The sequence below is a fragment of the Simochromis diagramma genome, unplaced genomic scaffold (genome assembly GCF_900408965.1).
Source record: "Simochromis diagramma unplaced genomic scaffold, fSimDia1.1 OVJJ01000322.1, whole genome shotgun sequence".
Lineage (NCBI taxonomy): Eukaryota > Metazoa > Chordata > Actinopteri > Cichliformes > Cichlidae > Simochromis > Simochromis diagramma.
Genome location: NW_024386731.1, coordinates 451,944 through 472,331, shown reverse-complemented (window position 1 = coordinate 472,331; position 20,388 = coordinate 451,944). Strand labels below are relative to the sequence as shown.

The window sequence follows — 20,388 nt, the reverse complement described above, 5'->3', positions numbered from 1 at the left end:
AATTAATAACTGGCAGTACAGCAATTCCCAAAAATGAACATAAGCAGTAGACCAGTGTGTGGTAAATGCTAAAGGAGAACTGCAGCGGTGGGATCAGCCAGCTGTTATCGTGGCTGCTGTTCAGATACATCAGTAAAAGTTGTTTTTAGCCTTCTTTGGCAGTTAGTGATCTAAACTGACACCATGTTTACTCTTAGCTATAACTTAATATTTAACAGATATATTCTTTCTTAAAATGTAGAATATATTTAGAGTCTTTAAACTGTCTACAGGAAATACTGTGTCCGCCTGTATAAAAAAAGATTCGAGTGTCACAGCCATTCAAGTACTCACCATGGCAGGCAGGCGGCACAGGGGGATGTGAGTGACAAGAGAAATGTAACAATTCAAAAATACAACTACACCGAGTCAAATAAACGATCTCTTTAATGAAACAAACTCAGGAGGTTTCATTTTCCAAAGGGGAGAGCACTGGGAAAAAAGGAAATGCTGCTGTCCTTCAGGCAGACCTGGACTGTAGAAGATGAGCATATAGAGAAATGACTCAAATTTGAACGACTTCATAACATATTTACAGTATTTCCTCTGAGCTGCACAGTCTTCTCCTTCTGTGATGTACAGGGACACTACGAGTGTGCATTAGAGCAAACCGTCCTCGTTTAGCCGCTGCTTCAGTCCCGCCCGTGTAGCACCTATGACGAGTATTATTTGGCAGGTTTGGCCTCAGTGGGGTTTTCTCCAGTGTCCAGAGTCTTGAGGAGGCGGAAGAGGCCGGCGGCCTCGCGGATGCGGCTGAACTCGATGCAGAAAGCCTGAACCTCGATGAAGAGGTCCTGAACATTGATAATCTTGTTCCGGATGAGCGACTGCAGGAAGACACAGACCAGACGGACCAGACGATTCTGGAAGAAAGAAAGTGTGATTAATACCTAATAACACCACACAAAGCATGGTCTCCAATTTACTGGAAAACACATTGAACCAGTTCAGAAGATTCTCATTCAGAGTGGGGTGAGCTGTGCGGTACAGCCCTGTCAACAAGTCTGAGCTATAGTCTGTGTCCTCAAGTCATTCTACTGTTTCATTAGTCTGTTATTTAGTACTTATTAGCAGGGGTGTGTGTGTTCAACATACTGACTTTCTGCTCCAAAACTTGAGGAGTTCTTTGTTCTTTTATGGATTTTTTTTTTTTCAAGGATTATGATTAAATATGAAGAAGCATCACTACATTGCGTGTTGTACTCTACCTGCATGTATTTGTCTTTGATTTGCTCACAGGTGGAGATGCAGTTAGAGATGTAGAGGTGGATAAACTCAGGAGGCAAATCCACAGCTGTGGTCAACCTGCGGACAAAAACAACCCCCAAAGAGTGACATTTCCACTTTTGACAATGAAACTTTTAAACACCTCTTAAAACAGACCCAGTTTAGTCAGTCAGCTTCTGAATGAGTCATAGCGTGAGCCGAGTTTAGTTTAGAGACTAGAACTGGGCTTACTGACGAGAGGCCGCTTTACTCGAGTCACACATAGCGCAGATTAAAAAGCAACCAGTGACACAAACCCCACAAAACCTCTATAATCTTTTGAAGACCGGATTAAAAAACAAACAAACAAAACTTTATTTTTAGTTTGACTTTTCAAACCTCAGCACACTGACATCAGTGTGCTGATCATTGTCCTGGCTTTGGTTGTTTTGTCTTTTTTTTTTTCCACATCACACATTTGGCCTTTTTCTGTAAGCAGCTCCACGGCTCCGTGCCCCCACCTGTTGACGACCTCCATGGAGTGCAGCGACATGTCCATGTTGACCAGCACTGAGAAATATTCTGTGATCTGGCTGCTCTGCATCAGCTTTAGCAGCATCTCGATGGCCACCAGCGGGTTGTTCTCAACCAGGTCAGGCAGCTTCACCGGAGACAGACCGATGTGGTAAACCAGCTTCGGGTCCTTCTCCAGCTCAGCCAGCAGCTGCAGTGACAGAGCATGCAGGGAGTTACTGACAAGCAAAGATTTACACGCTGCATTTCAAATACACTGAAGGAGGAAAAAACTACAAATGATAAATATATTACCTCTGATAATGTAATAATATTAAAAGTTTAAACCATTACTGGCTCCACATCTGGAAACAAAGATTTTATGCTTTCTCTTGTAAACCCTCTCTTCATAATTCAGGGTCAACGGGGTGCTGGAGCCTAGCCCAGCTGTCCTGGGGTCAGAAGCCAGGTATGCTCTGGACAGATTGCTAGTTCACAGAGCTAATCCTCAGTAACAACAGACTGTATAATGAATCTCTGTGGGTCTGGAGTGATGGTAAGACAAAAGAAGTTAAGTTTGGATGTGGTTAATTATAAATAATTACCATCTTGTATAAAGATGCATACTGTCCTCCAGTGTCTGGAGAAACAGAAATAAACTCCCACTATCAATCAGCTGTAAACTACCATTTTTATCCTCTGATTAATCCACATCATTCCATTTTATTCCTGTTGATTTCACATTCTGACTCTTTTCAAACCATGTTTCAATGTCTTGTCTTAATATATTTGTCTTGTGCTTTTCTCCTTTTGTGAAGTAGCAACTTTAACCCTGAAATTCCTCTCTGGGTTTATCTGGTTGCACTCCAAAGGCAGCTGGTGGCAGCACCATAGTTTCAGTTTAAATAGAATTGCAGTGCCTGACTTTAAGAGAAGCATTAAATGGCTGACCCACCTGTGATTGCTGCTGTGCAGACAGCGGGCTCTTGAAGGCCTTGGACATGATGCGTTTGATCTCCACGCCGGTGCTGTTCTTCACACACATGGAGCGATCCCACTGGATGCTGTGATCTGGCTCGGTGGGGTTCAGCCACGCCAGCTCGTCCTCACACACGTGGAGAGGAGGCGGCGGCCGGATGAACTCAGGGCGGAAGTGACCTGAGGATTAAACAACGATATTGAAACACTTGTGATAATCCTGTTCTGTTTCAGACGTAGCTTTATTCATGGGTGGCGGTCTACTCTAGTAACCATGGCTACATGTGTGCCAGCTTTAAAAGGTGATCTCATGTTCAGAGAGCCAAGCATTGTGTCTCAGGATATGAACAGCAATGAACTGTAATATTGGGACACCACGGCAGAGAGCTGAAGCTCTGATGCACACACTAGTGAAACTACTCAGGTTCTTGTGTGACCATGCTGCTTCATCTGACTTATGGATGAACATAAGTCAGATGTGCACTTGACAGCTGAAAACCCACAAAACTGCCAGCAAAGCAAAACGTTCACTTGTTTTTCATCTGTGATCTCCTAATTCACACAGCTCCTGTCTTGTAAGCTAGAAGTGAATAACCAGCCAAACTTTTTTTTAGTGATGAGACCCATGATGATAAGACATACTCTTTTCATGTTGCGCGCACACACACACACACATCACTGAGGTGACCTGCTTTTAATGTTCTTGGTTTTCTGCATAACAAAAGCCTTTTTGAAAAATGAACAAACAAATCATCAATAACACTTACTTTCCAGGGGAGGGCGTGGGCCTGTGACCAGAGACTCGATGATCTGGTTGGCCACAGAGCTGTCGAATCCTGAGTTGGATGAGTCTGGGTCTGGATCATTGAGAATGCTTGGGAAACTGGCCTTACTCTGAGTGGGCAACTCTGACTGACGCTCTAAACAACAAAGAGACAGAAACAGTGAATTAAAACATAAAAGAAACAAAGTGCAAAGTAAACAAAGTAATCTCTGCAAAGAGATTAAAGAAGAAAAAAAATTGCCTTTTAAAACAAACCAGTATAAACAAGTGACAGTTTTGACCAGTCACACCTAGTCTTTCAGTCAGTAGAACATTTATGGGTGAGTGGGTACTGACCTGCCAACGCTAGCTGCAACCCGCTGATGTCTACAGACTGGGGCATGTTGCCAACATCCATGCAGGACACCTGTCTGGGTGTCTTTTTGAAGAGATCCCTGGGAGGTGCCAACATCAGTTGGGACAGGAAGAACTTCTCAGGTTGGGTGATGGGAGGCAGGAAGCCTGGACACCAAACACAGGAGACTTCATACACTTCATTATCCCTGATGCCCTCATTCATCATGTTACACAGTCACACTGAGACTGCCAGTGTAACTGGGTGTTGCACTGGCAGCAAGATCTGAGGGCAAATGTTTAACTGAACTGAACAAGTTTGTCTGAAATGAGAAACAGACTGTTTCTCATTTCAGACAAACAGATAGGGACAACATTACATAAGGCTGTGGTCCTTCAAAGCACAATCATGTGCCACAGAGACATCACTCGTTTGTGTCTAGAGTATAAGATGCCAAAAATCTTGATCGGTCATCACTGCTACAACACGAAGACTCATACTCTTTTTTAAAAAAAAAAAAAAAAGCACAACCCTCAAATATTGAGTTTAGCTTCAGAGAAAACCTCAACTTTGTATCAAAGCTTATTCACTGCTGCTATATGTCCTGCTCGTCTAGGCCTGGCTGATTTCTTTCTCGGTGACATAAACAAAGTCAGGAAAAAGCGTTTTCACACGGAGACCTACCGGACAGCACCTTCTCCTGCTCCTCTCCGGCAGGTGCGGGGTTCAGCAGGTGCGCGAAAACAGCGGCGAAAGGGTTAGCGGCCAGTGGCTCGGTGCGGTACATCTCCCACAGCAGGTAGAGGGCGATGAGCCGCTGCGGGGAGCTGGGCAGCAGGTCCGGTTGCTGCAGAAGCATCACCAACACCGAGCCGACCCTGAAGTGCTCCGCTTTCCCGAAGTAATGATGAAAGTGAGTGGAGAGGCTTTCGAAGGAGTTGGTGCAAGCCTCTTCCGAGATGATGCTCAGTAGGTTGGACAGTTCCTTCGGAGCGAGTGTCATGGTTTCCTCAACTGAATCTTTTCTGCTTGGGCGGAACCGTTATAAGACTATTTTTTTGTTTGTTTAAATAGCTAATATAGCGAATACAGCATCCTCGCAACGAACCGGGTGCGTTTAATTCATATTTGAAGATCAAATCTGAAAAGCTACAGAATGAAAATGATCAAACGAGTTGTTAGCAAAAAGTTAGCTTAACTAGCATTGCGGCGCTAACTGACATGAAGCGGCATTTTCACAGTGGAATAATCCGCCCCACAAACTCCACTCTGCCCGGTGCTGAAACTGCATAACAGTCTTACAAAAACTAACAAAATATTAACCGATAGAAACATCCAAGTTTGTCCAGGTGTTTTCACGACTGTTGAGAGTCGGTGACCGACGTATTAGCAGTTTAAATTCACGACAGTACGTCGGTCATACCGAGCTGCATTACGGGTAATGTAGTTTCGTACAGTGGCGTTTCACTTCCCCCTTAAAATAAACTCGTTTAAGTAATCTATAGGAAAGCAGCAATTTTAGACTCGAAAAGCGTGAGGTGTCATCCAATAAAAGTCACTTTTAAAGCTACAGCTGACCATAAAATAGTGGTTTGACTAGATAAAGAGCTTCTTCCTTTACCGATCAGTCCTCGTGTTATCATTTCCGGCGTTTTGTCCTGTCGAAATAAAATGACCATTGTCGATACACTCTTAAAAGTGTTCTTTCATTGGCGGTTTTTTTTTGGTTGTTTTTTTTACACCTTTAAGCAGGTTTGTGAATATATATATATATATATATATATATATATATATATATATATATATATATATATATATATATATATATATATTTTTTTTTAAATATTCTCAGTTCTCGTGAGCATACGCATTTAATTATTATTTCTTATCTTCACCTTTCAACAAAAAAAACTTAACTCTTCTGTACGCAGTTTCTACCGTCCAGTCTGATAAATACACAACAGTAGTACATGCTTATTGTTAAGACATTTATTTAGTATTTTCACTTAATAAAGAACATTGTGCTTTCAGTCATGTTCACTTTGGAAAGGAGAAAGCTTCTCCTGAGGCCTGTTCTTTCAGGTAGATCCTGAAGAATGAGATGGGAGAAATAAAATGAAAGCGATGATCTAAAGAGAAACCAAAGGTCCTATAAGAAACTCAAAGGTGATGAGTGCAATTCAGCAGGGGCGTGTCCAGAATTTTTTCAGCTGATTGTAGGGTGTCTTACTTTCTCTTGTGGCCACGTTTAATGAAATTATTACTATCATAGGAGAGTCTTGCCAGGGGGGGCACTGGGGGGGGGGGGGTTACTCTTAAAATATTTTGTGAATCTCAACCCAGACTTGTCCTGTTTAGAGGTCAATGTCTGCACTGAGGGCAATGAAACAGATTCTTGATTTTCTTTTCTTTCTCTTTTTAAAGGCCTTGGAGAAGCTGTCCATAACATTTCACAGTTCATCTCATTTTTTAGTCCACACTTTAAAGGGATATTGCAGGCTAAACAAAAACCAGAGTGAGCCAAAGTTTGCAGCAGCTCAAACGATTTGCTGTCTACATTAAAGACATTCTGTCTGAAGGCTCGCGACCATTGTGTTCACATATGAACTTACACTAGGTTTTTTTTTTTTTTTACCTTTTCAAAGAGGGTTGTGTGCTGCTTCACACTACACCTTCTGTTCTTTTTGTGCTCCCACAGAGAAGTGTGTAAATTTCTGATGATTTGTATTCATTTTAATTTGGACAACACTTTGCACTTAAACTTGAAAGTACATGGATATATGAATAAATACAATTATTGTTATCTGAAAATGTCAGCTTGGTATATAGGTATTAAAATAATTATTTGCAGCTACACAAGAGAGAATCTTTACCTTAAGAGCATCAAGAAAAAAAACAACTTTTTTTCCTTCAACTCAAACATCTATAGGGGAAAACTGTTTCTCATCTTATTTGTTATTTAATTTGGCATACTCTGGTTTCTGTGGTAAAACACCTCTTAAGTTACACTGTACATTAAGGACACACTGTTTTCAGGTCCAAAGTCACTTCAGTCAACAAGGGAACATTTGGTTCTTACTGGTTTCTCACACACACGTGCACACAACTCTTCACACACACATATGGCACAAAAATATCCACCTTTTTCTGAGAGTCGGTCTTACGTCCAAGCACACAGGGCTTCAGTTAAAGGGCTATTACAAGCAAAAACTGCACAGAAACATCACAACCTCCAGCCGGTCAAACAGACATCATAAAGCAAGCTGGTGAAACTACAGGAAAAGAAAAAAGAAAAAACAGAATATGGCGAATAAAAATGTCTATTATATATCAGGCATGCAAGCAAACACACTGTAAACTTAAACAACAACAAACAAAAAAACCAAAACAAAACTGATAACAGCTCCAGAATCTCCTCCTGGCGATTAGATCAGGTCCACTTTACTACACGACAACAAACCCACGATGAGGTCGGACACAGGAGAGCTTAGTTCTGCTGTCTGGTCTGACCTTGGCGATTGATCAGATCTCTTGTGGATTAGATAAAATGTTAGTTTAGTTACACACATACATTTATATCAGCCAGAACTGCCTTTGCAGCTTCATTCAACACAGAACTAACAAGAAAACTTCAGCTACTGGAAAACACACAGTTCCACTTGCAGACGTCACATCACAGCAGGATGTGGTGTGATGTTAAAGGAACTTTCTATGAGGACAGAAGCTCAGTTTTCACTGAATACTGTCCATGAAGAGAGCAGGGTGGCATCCAAGCAACTTGCAAAAAGGTCACTCACACAACTTCACTGAGTTTAGTGTCACTGAAGATCTTTGTGCTGTTCGCTTTGTTTAACATAAAAACCTTTCTGACCTGTAGTGTTTTCTTTTATCGTTTCCTTCATCTCAAGTTTATCTCCAAGACTCCTCCCTCAGAGAACTCCTTCTTTCACCTCATAAGGCTCTTAGGATTGTTTTTTTTTTTTTTTTGGAGATTGGCACCATCAAAAGTCACGCAGGATTAGCTTTTAACAGTTCCACACTACAGTGTCCATTTGAATCAACATCACTGGCTTATGTCTAGATTTTCAGCTCTACTATTATAAGAATCACTCTTCTGTGATCATGTCTATGATTTATAACATTTATGGACATTTAACCACACTTGCATACTAAATGGTTTCACATCTGTATGAGAAATGGAAAAAAGTTCCACACAACATGTGTTGCAAGAGAACAAATTTCTTATGTCAACATCTTAAAATCAATTTCTTGTGATTAAAAAAATCAAATCAAATGTGTCCTACTCATGTCTTGATCTTCTGGGTGCAGTCATTTCTTTTGATTAGTAGGACTTAGATTATTAGGACAATTATCACTTCTGCAGCATACACACATTTGTATGACCGAGACACACCCTGAATGTGTGGCAACACCTGTACCATCAGGTCCCACTTAAACGTTCTTTTCTAAAATGTGTGTAGTCATTCTTCAGAGAAACAGAGCTGTTGTGTGGCTGGAAAGCACCGCATTTCATAATTTCTTTGAATAACACGGGGTTGAAAAGAAGATACCCAAAGAACTTTACTGACTTTTTACTTGCAGGTAGACAGGTCTCAGGTGTTTTTAAATGAATATCTCACACCTGAAACCCCTCTTAGTCCTAAAGCACTAAGGTAAAGCCTGTTATTGATTAAGTGGTCGTTTTGTTTTCACAAGCTCTGACTTTCTTGTGACCAATTAGTGTGAATTTAAGGAGACAAATGGCAACGTGGAACAGGGTCACATTTTCCCTTCTAGTTCTTGACTGCAGCTGTGATTACAGACACGTTTGGCTCAGTCAGCGTAGTGCATGATGGACTCTACGTAGTTTCCAGGGAAGAGACCGGTGGTCGAGTTCATCACTCCTTCAAACCACCCGTCCTCGTTCTTCTTGATGACGTATATGATCGCTCCTTCTTGGAACGACAGCTCGTCCTCCTTGTCGGCCGTGTAGTCGTAGATGGCCACCACTGGAGGGCGACAAACACACCAATATATGATTACTAAACAGCAGAAGGTTCAGTCATTTCACCAGAAGCAGTGCAGTAAATGTAATTACATGCATTTCAGTTTTTACGCACAAATGGAAACTAAAAAACTGCTCACCCCTGTGACTAATGCAACAACTAATCCAATAATATCCAAAGCAATTAATGAGTATAAAAGACATCAATACCTGACTTAAGATTTTTGGGGGAACTTTGGGAATTAGGTTTTCCGGGTAGACAACCTTAAATCCAAGTTGTGTTATTCTACCCGGAGACACAGTTTAAGGCTACATATATGAGCAACTAATTCAAGGAACACTGATGGAGTGATCTAACACAACCTCATAAACAATGCAAACTGCAAGTACTTTGTTGCCTCTGTGTATTTCTGTGGTGTACCTTTCTCTAAGTAGTTCCTAGGGGCCCACGGTGGGTCTTCTTCAGCATACGGGTCGTTATACTCCACTACTGCTGAGTCCTCCTCTTCATGCCCATCCTCAGCTGGCTGAGGAGTGGGCAGGGCCTCCTCGTGCGCTACTTGGTTCTCAGTGGCAGGCTGCGAGGGAGGGGGGGCGTCTGAAACTGGAGGTTGGGGATACTTTACACAAGCTGAACTGAATCTGGGCTTAAAAGCTGATGATGTCATCCGTTTTGACACACAGATGTTCAAAAGAAAAATGATGTGCAGAAACATTTCTCTGATAAATTACTGAAAAAGAATCCAGATTAATACTCACTGGACTCCTGAACTCGAGCTACAAACCCCATCAGAGGAAGCTGAGGGGTGAACTGGAGCAGGGAGGGGGGCGGGGGAGAGGCTGCAAGCACAAAAGACAAAACTTTTACCAAACTTTCTCAATGTGGGAGTGGAGTGACTGGTGGCTGCTTTTATACTGCATACCTGGGCTCTGGTTGTAGTAGGGACCGCCATTGACCTGATTCTGGGTTGTAATTGGCTGACCGGTCACCGATGGGGGGCGGCGGTAAGGCAGTGACCCCCCCACCTGTGGGGTTTGCTGTCGAGGCTGAGGCCGGTTCATACTGTAGAACTGAGGGACGATAGGGCCTGACCAGCAAAGAGGGGCAACGTTATAAACTCATATTTTCTTAATACGCTGCGTATCAATCAATCAGTGATTCAATTCCATTTTAATTTTCTGTGTTAAACATGAAGGAAAGAGTTAAAGATTAGCTCCCCGGGGTGGGGATAAAATCCACAGAAACAGAGAGAAAAAAGGAGGACTTGGTGATGTTTGGAGAGCAGAGGTGTCCCTGAAAACTCACCTTCAGTGGGTGATGAAGAAGAGGAGGAGGAGGAAAGTGGAGGGGGAGGGGCAGGGGGAAGCAGCTCCGATTGGACTTCGGATGTGCTTGGGGAAGATTTAGAGGGGGGGGAGGTGCCGGCGTTTGGCGCATTCGCTTGCGAGTTTGCTTGGGAAGGTGAGTTGGCATGTTGAGAAGGTGAGCTCGGCGGCAGAGGTGCGTTGGGTTGTGTTAAGGTTGTGGTGGAGGAGGAGGAGGAGAAAGAGGAAGGAGTTGGGGATGGGGAAGGGGAAGAGTTAGGGGCGGTAGAGGATGAGCTAGCAGGTCCGGCAGTCGGGGAAACTTCAGGCAGAAGAAAAGGAAGGATGGAAAGGAGGAAGGAGTTAGGAAATAAGGTTAGAGGAGGGAGTGAGTGACAAAGCACAAACAGCAGGGGGAGCTGAATTTCAAGCGCAGAAATTACACACAAAAATTAAGCTGTTTATATAGTTTATAACTTTAGAAGGATTTTAAAATATAAAATCTTAATAGTACAAAGAGTCCAGTTAGAATTGGAGGAATGGTGGGCAGGTGTGTAGCACAGATGTGTATATCTCTGTGTGTTACCCGGGAATGTGGAGGGTGGGGAGGGTGTGGGCACAGCGATGGGAATGCCCACGCTGCCGCTGCCGCTGTTCTCTCTACTGCTGCTCCGACTGCTGCTGCTGGGATGGCTACCTCCACTGCTACCACTGCACGCACACACACACACACACACACACACACACACACACAGAGTGGGGGAAGTCAGGGTCCTGCATAGGGATGTGTTCCACCTTGGATTCAGTTAGAAATGGGTAAAATACCAGAATTACTGAGCTGCAAGGCCAAGTAATCTCCTATCAAACCTTTATTTCATGACTTCTCTGATAAAAGCATTCAAGCTGAAAAAGCATTGAAATGAATGTCAAATGTCCCACCTCACCACCAGTACTACAGCAGGTTCTGTGACCAATAGGATAAGATTATCTATGGAAACGAAACAGCAATTTCTCAAACAGGTCATAAAGCTCTTTGACTTGGCTCATGAAAGTCATAACCCCCCCCCCACTAATTTTGGCTACACTTAAAGACGACCTATAAGGAGAGACTATAGCAAATGTACACCAAGTATGTCTTTAAAAATTTATTGGTGTAAACTGTGTGATAGGACATTGCTCTCTCTGTGTGGAAAGCCCTACAAACATTCAGGTTTCGGTTTAAGGACTCCCTTTTAACAGGAAGAAAGCTCTGGCCGAACCAGGCCCAGGGAGGGGCAGCCAAGTGACAAGTTGGGGGGTGAAGGCAAAGAGAAGAGAGTGAGACAGGACAAAAACCTCAGTATTACTGATGAATGGTTCCTGGGTCACAATTAAAATGACCAAAAGTCGTATTACCAGGATTCTCAGGATTGAAGTTACATCCTATCAAAATGCTTCAACAATGCTGAAACAAAACAGTTTCAACTTTGAAATGAAATCAGCTTTTGATGAGAGAAAAAATTGACACTACACAGATAAAAAGGAGTTGAGCTGTCTCCTACGCGATGGCAGCTGGGCACACATGGCCTGCAGCAAGCCTACATTTGGCTCAGCAGTGAATGCAGGAAACACATCGTCTAGATGAGTGATTTCCAAAGTCTGGCCTGTGATACGGTCACAAATGAGCCAGAAAGGAATAAAGGACAGGAATCATATTTACGTTATTTATTTTTAGTCATTTTTCAATTACCATTTTTTACATAGTTGTTTTTGGTCTCTGTTCAGTTCCAAATCAGCTGTTGTGGGGCCAAAGCGTTACCTTAAATCTCAATAATTTACACTAAGCAGCTGCTTTTATTACCTTTAATTTTCCATCCATTATAAATGCAAATAGCTAATATCAGCCCGCCAATAATAAAGGTCCAATATAGTTTCATATTCATATTATTTTTTCTACTTTATTCTTTCTTGCTTCCAGCCCCTCTTGCACTACGCCGTCTGGCCTGGCAAGTCATTTACAACACGAACGCTAATAAAGCAGCAAACAGGAGTCACATGGCATCAGCCTCTAACTGGATGTTTTGTACACGCTCGTCTTTGCTAATAAGAATTAACGAACTGAAACAAAAGATTTGATATGAGCTGATTTCTCAGCCTCACAACCTGGAACTGGATTTAATGAGCAGAAAGGCTGTTGAGTAATTCTGCTGTGAGGAACTTATTTTTTTGCTTTATAACATTGTTAATATCATGTTTACAAAAAAAGACCTCTGAACTTGGAGACCAAGAAAACTTGATGTGTAGTTTTTTCACCGTTTTCCAAAATTACACAATCAACAAAAAAAAAAAAAACAGCTCAATTTTTTACACTCCAGAAAATGTAAACAATTAAAAAAAAAGTGGATATGAAACACTGACTGACTGCTTACTCAGTCATGATTTTTCAAAAGGCATAAAAAAGAGCAACAGATAAAAGCAAACAAATATTAAAGGCAAAGGCAGCAGGGGCAGAGGATGGCTCGCTGATGAAGATGAAAAGAAAAGTGCAAAGACAAGAAACAGCAGAGCAAACAGCAGCAGAATGAGAGAGAGCTAACATCATCACAGGAGCAATGAAACCATAAACACAGCACATGCAATCTGATCAGTTTTAGAGTGACTGAGTTGAAGGTGGTGACTGGATGGGAAGGACTTGAGAATAGTTTGAGGCAGAGCTGTGATTGGACAAAACAGAGCCAGGCTCTAAATAATCTATACTTTTGTTTATTCATTTTTAAAATGCTACATCAGCGCTGCACAATTACTGCAAAGGGTGCCTTTTAGAGCAACCACAGACAGCATAACAAGAACGTAAATTCTGGGTCTAAAAAAGTGAACCTGCATTCTTTTTACAGAGGGAAACTCTTGTGTTTGCAGAAAGCATACTGGTTGTACAGAAATCTACAAGAAAACCACCATACACCTCTATTGCTCTGTGGCTCAATGACTAGTTCATGATGAAACTCTTTTTGTAACATTTATGACTTTTCCAAGTGTCAGAAAAGAGGGTTATGTTCATTGGCTACGCACCTGTCAATCACGTTATTGGAAAGTTATTGGAAAGTGAGAGTCCGGTCCACCCCTTAACTGGTCATACTCTTTATCACATATGAAGAGTATGAAGAGTATAAAACACACAGATGGCTAAAATGCTCAGCTCAGAAATTTCATACCAGGAGCCTGAAAGGTAATGACATGGTGGCTACGTCCATCTTTTATGCTGTCTGTGAGATTAACATGTAAACACTGTCAAAGACTTAAACATTTATTTGCGAATGCAAAATTCAAAGCTCTGCTTTCAAAGTATTTGCCTCTCTCTCCCATCCAGGACACCAACAGCTACATAAACTGCAGAGGAGACAAAAGAAAACTACAAGCTGAAAATGAATGAAAGAATAAAATCAGTTAGTTGATGCTGTGAGGGTGTAAGCAGAAAGTTAGTTCTGTGTGTCCTCTGTGTTCTCTCAGCAGTAACACTGACACGTATGATTAGGTTAATAAAATAACTACATAAAATCCTTTTAGCAATGAACAGTGTATTTGAAATGAACCAAAACAAGCATGTACTCCCTGAGCGTGATTGCTGAGCAAATCCACAGAGGAAACACTGGACAGCAGCAGAGAAGCCATAGCAGGTGAACGATTACAGAGGCCTAGAGGAACGTGACCACTTTTGTACAAGACTGTATTTCTGCAGTGCCGCATGAAATATGCATTTGTTTGTCAGTATCTGGAGCGACGTTTTATAGCAGATTTCATTAGATGTTCAGATTTAAGCTTCTGAAGTTGATCAAGACTTTTTAAAGGCCAATTCTTTGATTTTGTGGCTGTACGGCTATAGCTGCAGTGTGATATTGAAATCTTTCTCCCTGTATTTTATTTTGTTGATGAAGTTAAAAGCTGGGAATGTTTTCTGCAGGATACATTTTGTCTTGAACTGAAAAATGACTCTCCAGGTGTTCTGAAATATGTTTAGTCACCGTGCAAGCCAATTAGATCAGCTGTAAATGACCAAGAATGGAAGCATGAACTAAAACACACTGCGTGAGGATGAGAGAGAAAACAATCTCTCCTTTAGCTTTTTAAGCAGGGTGAAATGAAAAATATGTCTAAACAAAAAAACAACAACAAAAAACCCAGCAGTGATTTTAAAGTTTTTCAAAGTTTTATCAATTTAGAGATGCAAAAGAATTTCAGCAGGGAAAAGGAAAAGCTCTGAATCCCATTCTGGCAGGCCACGTTTACCCACTGACCCGGCTACCTGTATGTTCGGGGTCGATGGTTGAGGGTAGCGGTGCGGGCCGGACTTGGAAGCTGTCCCCCTGCCATATTGTTTCTGGTAGGGCTGGAGACATAATCATTGGGTACAACAGGGGGGCGCACAGGCTCCAGTGTCCTGTAGGGGGAGTTCTTCCTGTACATGCAAAACGTAAGGGTAAAGACAGGGTTAATGGGGAGACAAACTTGATTCTGGCGACAAAGGATCGCTCCTGAAAGTAACATTAAATAGCCACAAGCACACTTAAAGCATCAGTATTGATATGCAAGTACACCTTAATTCTGCAAGTGAGCTAGCTATAGCCTCCTTCCTGCTGTGGAACAAAAAGAATAAAATCGGTAAAGGTCATGTTCAAAGGCCAGTGTGTATTTTTAGAGAAATAAAATTCCTCCCGCGTCACAGAGCTGTATGTAGAGAATAAGGACGAGTGAACGCCAACAGAGGAAAACAAAAAACTGACCAAAATCAGAGTGAAGCAATGGATCAGCACAATAAATGTCACTTACTGCATACACATAACACAAAGCAGGCACAGTGGCCACCTGGTTAACTCCTCCTCACGAATAATTACACAGTTACATCCAATATTTCAACAACCTATGAGTCATGTAATGCACCAGCAGTTATCACTGTAAGCAAAAGAAAAAGACTGCATGATTTCCAAGCAGATTTACAGCCATTTATTTGGACTTTCTATTGGGGTTTCCCATTTATCCCATCTATTCTGTCTGCAAAGGATTCTGTTATTTCACCAAGTTTAAAGCGTGCAGTGTTAATCCAATCCGATTAACACTGGTGCTAAAGAAAGAACAGTCAAACTTAGACGGTGAAAACTCTCTGAATCGTCTGGGTTGTTATTTATGTGAGTGTGAGTCGTCAGAAGGCCTGTTGATTACAGCATTACGCCAGCTCACTGCTGTGATTTGTTCCTCGTCTCTCCACGCACGTTTGTGTTAGAGTGTGTGTGTGTTAGAGTGTGTGTGTGTTAGAGTGTGTGTGTGTGTGTACAGACATTTGGCTTGTGCACCAAAGCTCCAGTCAACTCAAAGTTCCAGCCAAGTGCTGAGCTGCTTCTGCTCCCTCATCCTTAGGAACGCAAACACTTTCTCATCTTATTTGTTGTCATACTGCACCAAATGTCAGACTTGTGGACGTTAGGTTTAAAAAGTAGAATTATTTAAATAACAGAGAACTAGACAGCTACCTATTCCTAACTTCTGTGTTGCTTATGAAATGAGACTGCAGTAGCGCAACATTGTAAGACTGTGTTGCATTACGGGTTGTTTGCAGTCTTGTGATAATCTTTGGCTAGTCAGGGCTCTTTCAGCAGGGAAAAAATCCTGCCGTGCTGTTCAACATGGTACAACAGGTGGCTGATCAGCAGGTTACAGGAAATAGGAAGCAACGCAGCAGACAACACAGACTGAATGAGGCCACCTATCAGCCTACCTGCTGCACACAGACAATCAAAGTATTGCAATAAATATTGTAATAAGGTAATGCAGCAGCACGTAAGTTAGCTCCTCTAACCAGAGTCACTGACCTGGAGCTCTTAGGTTTGTTGTTGCTGTTGGTGCCTTTTGGAGCATTTTCATGGAATTGACCCACCATTATCACTTAGTAACTGATGTGGACATTCCAAGAAGCTTTTGGTTACTCTTTTGGTGAATTCGATTTTACATGGATGTAGCTTCCAAAAGTGAAGCCAGTAAATACATAAATACAAACCTGCATCCCTTTTTTTGGCCACCAGCGGATGATACCTGTGGTTAGAAAAAGGCTAATGGTCCTATAGAAGTCTGTGGAGAAATCAACCAAAAGAGGTTTAGAAAGTAGGATTATCCAGGAAATACTTATTGGTTAGCAACATGTGACTGACAACTCGTTAGCCAGGTAGTGTGTGGTTTCCTGGTAACATCCACACATTGGTTGTCAAGTATCACAATACCAAGAGGGTGACATCAGGTCAAGATGCTCATGTGAATCTCATAGTTGCTACAGCCGTCTTTTATACTGTCTCTGGCTGTATTCACAATGCTGCCTAGCGTTAGCTACTAATTAGCTAGTAAGCACTCCATCCTTTTAATCCAAATACAAGAACTTGTGGCTCAGAAGTACCAGCATGGTCCAAGCTAGGTCCAAGCTAAAGCCTCAAAATGTTGGGTCAAAATCGACAGCCAACATAACAGTGGTTACATCCATCTTTTATATTGTCTATGGTATATAGACTTATGTGTATTGTGCTAGCTAATTCTGCACACCTAAGCAGCATGGAAAGTGATAGGAAGACAGCATCTGCGGACTGTTCAAGACCCAATATTTACTCAAGAAAGCTGGACCCAGAGAAAGTAAGACAACGGGAATAAATAAGGAATAAGGAATGAGAAAGTTAAAAAAAAAAAAAAAGAGGAAGGAGTGAAATCGAGATGAAGATAAGGAGATAAGGAGAGAGAAAGAATGAGGGCTACAGCTGGGTGACCTAGATGTTTGAGGGGAGAGAACACAACAAGCTTTCACAACGCATGACGTTATTCCTCTGAGCACTGCATTTTACCGTCCGTCCGTGTGTGTGTGTGTGTGTGTGTGTGTGTGTGTGTGTGTGTCATTCCCTTCTGCCGGGTCAAATCTGTAATAAGCTTGCAGCAGGACGCTCCATCCTTCCACAAGACACAAACACACACAATCTGCAGCAGTTTCACACATGCACACGACTTATCTCAAAATCAGTTCAGAAAACAACACATCTGTGAGAGCAGATTTATCTTATCAGTCCATTTATATTGAAATTGGGATGCTGTGTAAAAACCACAAACAATCAGAAAGCAGCAATCTGCAAATTTCAAACCAATATTTTATTCACAACGGAGCATATGAAGGAGATTTTACCATTTCATGAAAAATATGGAATCACTAAATATGTCTCCAAACATTGGGGTGGGGGTGAGGGGGCATTAAAGGTATCATTTACTTTTCCAAGTTAGTGGCATTAGAAGGAAAAACAGGAGGAATATTTTCCAACTAATTAGGTTAATTGGCAACAGGTCGATAATATACTTGGGAATAAAAGACGGGCAGAGGTTAGTATTTCGAAATAATCTTCTTCAATGTAAAATTACAAAGACTTGAGTATTTCATCATTTACAGCAGCGGTCCCCAACCCCCGGGCCTCGGACCGGTACCGGTCCGTGAGTCGTTTGGTACCGGGCCGCAAGAGTTGAGGCTCAGGTGTGAAATGTATGGTTTTCAGGGTTTTTATCGGTTTTCGGTGTTATTTTGTTATCGTTTTTATCGTTAACTCTGTCTTCCTGGGTCTTTTCACGTGTGTTATGAATAAATCTTCTTTTTTCAGACAAGAATGGGACAACAGCTGGTCTCCTCAGTTTCCGGATGTTTACAGACTGTTGAGGTTGCTACACAATGAAAACAAGTAAACATGGTCCCGTCCCAACTTTTTTCCAAAATGAGCTAATATTTTTCATGAAATAGAAAATGGTCACAGTTTAAACATCTGCTATGTTTTATATGTTCTACTGAGAAAAACAAATGGGGTTATGAGATTTGCAAATAAATGCATTCTGTTTTTGTTTACATTTTACGCATCATCGTCACAACTTTTCCAAAATTGGATTTGTATCCCATGGAGGCCATACTACTCACACATTTAAGAAAAAAAATTGAGACAAATACTCAAGTTCCAATAAATACACAGAACATTCACTTATATTAAACCATGGAAGCACAAAGGATAAGACAAGGTGAATACTAGTAAGGGAAAGAAGATACACATGTGGGAGTGTTGGTGCTAGGCAGTGTACATACCCCAAGATGCCCTTGCCTGCCCTCGGAGGGCTGGGCGGTTTTTGTGTGGGAGGGTTGGACCGAGACAGACCCGCTCCAAGTTTCATGTTCGGCTGACCATTCACCTGTGAGAACAAACCGTGTTAATGCTCAGCGCTCAGCTCAGGCCTTTCACAGAGCCAACATATCAGTAGCTAGCCAAAACAACATCACCCCTGTGTAGCTCACCCCATTCTGCTGAAACAGCTTTAAAACATCAGGTCCTAGAGTCCACCTCTACCGTGTCCTATGATACTGGGTAGAATGATTTATAAGTCCTTTAAGACCTTCAGGACTCATTCGAACATGTTCCAACACTAGCTGTCACTTCATGGTTGGACAGCAGGCAGGCTGTGCACTAAATAATACATTTATGAAAGGCACAGAACTCATTAACCAGGCTGCTATGATTTTTATATGAGAACTTATTAAGCATTCAATAGATTTTTATGATCAGGTGAAAATTGGCATGAAGAAAGGGGGCTGAGTGTAAAGAGACAGAGGGAGGAAGAGGAAGCTGATTCTAGCATATTTTGCTGCTTGGTTTGTTGACCACTGCAGTAATAGCACAGTAGTCACTTTCTTAGATCATTACTGCATTTATTGCTTTTCTAACGGCATTTTCCACATTACACAATTTCCTTCATTTATCACACACACTTCTAATCTGTGTAGGTGTTTTGTGCATCCTTACCTTGAACCTCAGCAACCACTTAATATGCCAATGACAGCAAATAGAAGAGAAAAGAAGAGACAGGGTAGTCTAAAGGTTAGTTACAGTGCAACAGTGCCATGCGAATACCAGCAGCCATTAGAGACAAAGGGCAGAAATACAGATGAAGAAGAGCTGGTGGACAGAAAAGTGAGGACAGTGAGGAGGAGGAGTGCAGTTAAAGAAATAATAGTGAAAGCACAATGCCTAGATAATTATTGCTACTTATCCTAAATAAAAACTATTTATTTACAAGTGCACACTCTACATGCTTAGAGAAAAACCGCGGCTCACTCAGTTATACACATAAACATGCAATTTCTATCCAATTCTTTTTAAAGAGATTTTTAAAAATGGATTTCTTATTAATAGATATGCAAACCTGGTACAGAGATATTCATTCAAGAGTTTACTAATGCTTGCAATACATAAAAAAAAAGAAGAGTAAAATAGAAAAGGTGGTACATGCACACGCTTGAGTGCATGGATGAGAATCTGTGTAATCATTTATAAACACTTGAATATGCGAGTTCATATAAACGGATGTTATTACATTCCCTCCTCATTACTCTGCCTACCTTGACTCCATGGCCAATGTCATCCAGGACGCTGTAGTCGATGGGCTTCCTGATGTAGCGCACTGGCCTCTCTGGATTGGCTGGAGCTACAATTTTATGAGCGCGAGACGTGTTTTTATTGGTGGTCAGGATGCCGATCTCCCGCCTCGCTACCTTCTCCTTGTGAATGTCAACGGTCTGGAAGAAGAAAAATGAAGGACGAGCAAATTAAGAAAAAAAACAAAAAAAAACAAATCACAAAAAATAGCACTCATTTGAATGTGTCAGTGCTCCAAACTGAAAAGTGGATTATAAATGAATTGCTCCGGTGTGGACGCAGCTTAAGCTAGTAGCACCAACATAAATGCAATACCAGTGAGTTTAGCTGAGGTTGATGAGAAGGAAAGGTTAGAAGAAACTTTTTTAAATAGCTCTATAAATTATTATTATCACTTTGACCTTCAGATAATTCTATTGACCTTGAAGGAGAGGTCAGAGGTCAAATGTGACGTATTTTAAATTTTTTATACGACACTTTCTATATGTTGACAACATACAAGACACTTGTAAGACTTCTAAGTTCTAAGGCTTTTTGTCCATTTTTGACCAATAAACCTTAAGCTGACCTTCAAGACCTTGGTGGATATGAGAAAAACTTTAATACAATATTGTGGCTCAAGAGTTGGGAGTTCGCCTTGTAACTGGAAGGTTGCTGGTTCGAGCCTCTGTCAGTGCACCCCAGGGTGGCTGTGGCTACAATGTAGCTTGCCATCACCAGTGTGTGACTGTGTGTATGAATGGGTGGATGACTGGATGTGTAA

At 41.6% G+C, this 20,388-nt stretch overlaps 2 protein-coding genes across 5 annotated transcripts in view; both read right to left on the bottom strand.

The window, feature by feature from the left end:
• Positions 1-408: 408 nt before the first annotated feature.
• cnot11 (CCR4-NOT transcription complex, subunit 11) lies at positions 409-4,857 on the bottom strand. Its single transcript, XM_040017674.1, has 7 exons — positions 4,539-4,857; positions 3,857-4,021; positions 3,504-3,656; positions 2,714-2,916; positions 1,767-1,969; positions 1,248-1,344; positions 409-902 (listed from the first exon to the last, which is right to left on the bottom strand). Exons 1-7 carry the CDS (start codon positions 4,855-4,857, stop codon positions 705-707), a joined length of 1,338 nt encoding a protein of 445 aa, XP_039873608.1. The 3' UTR covers positions 409-704.
• A 1,580-nt stretch (positions 4,858-6,437) lies between these two features.
• LOC120720073 (abl interactor 2-like) overlaps positions 6,438-20,388 on the bottom strand; it is a 37,093-nt gene continuing 23,142 nt past the window's right edge. Inside the window, exons 3-12 of one of the 4 annotated variants that reach the window (XM_040009990.1) lie at positions 19,589-19,765; positions 18,993-19,010; positions 18,281-18,384; positions 14,444-14,596; positions 10,751-10,875; positions 10,166-10,486; positions 9,783-9,947; positions 9,619-9,699; positions 9,281-9,463; positions 6,438-8,863 (exon numbers count right to left, since the gene is read on the bottom strand). In XM_040009990.1, the coding sequence (XP_039865924.1) occupies positions 8,688-8,863; positions 9,281-9,463; positions 9,619-9,699; positions 9,783-9,947; positions 10,166-10,486; positions 10,751-10,875; positions 14,444-14,596; positions 18,281-18,384; positions 18,993-19,010; positions 19,589-19,765 (1,503 nt within the window). In that variant the 3' untranslated portion in view covers positions 6,438-8,687. The remainder of the gene's footprint in view (positions 8,864-9,280; positions 9,464-9,618; positions 9,700-9,782; positions 9,948-10,165; positions 10,487-10,750; positions 10,876-14,443; positions 14,597-18,280; positions 18,385-18,992; positions 19,011-19,588; positions 19,766-20,388) is intronic. The other 3 variants (XM_040010664.1, XM_040011501.1, XM_040012287.1) reach the window with 3 other exon arrangements.

Coding starts and splice junctions, on each gene's coding strand:
- cnot11 (XM_040017674.1), bottom strand. CDS start 4,857: ATGACACTCGCTCCGAAGGAACTGTCCAACCTACTGAGCATCATCTCG. Junction 2,917..3,503: donor CCCACGCCCTCCCCTGGAAA/GTAAGTGTTATT, acceptor TTTAATCCTCAG/GTCACTTCCGCCCTGAGTTC. Junction 903..1,247: donor TCAAAGACAAATACATGCAG/GTAGAGTACAAC, acceptor TCTTTCTTCCAG/AATCGTCTGGTCCGTCTGGT.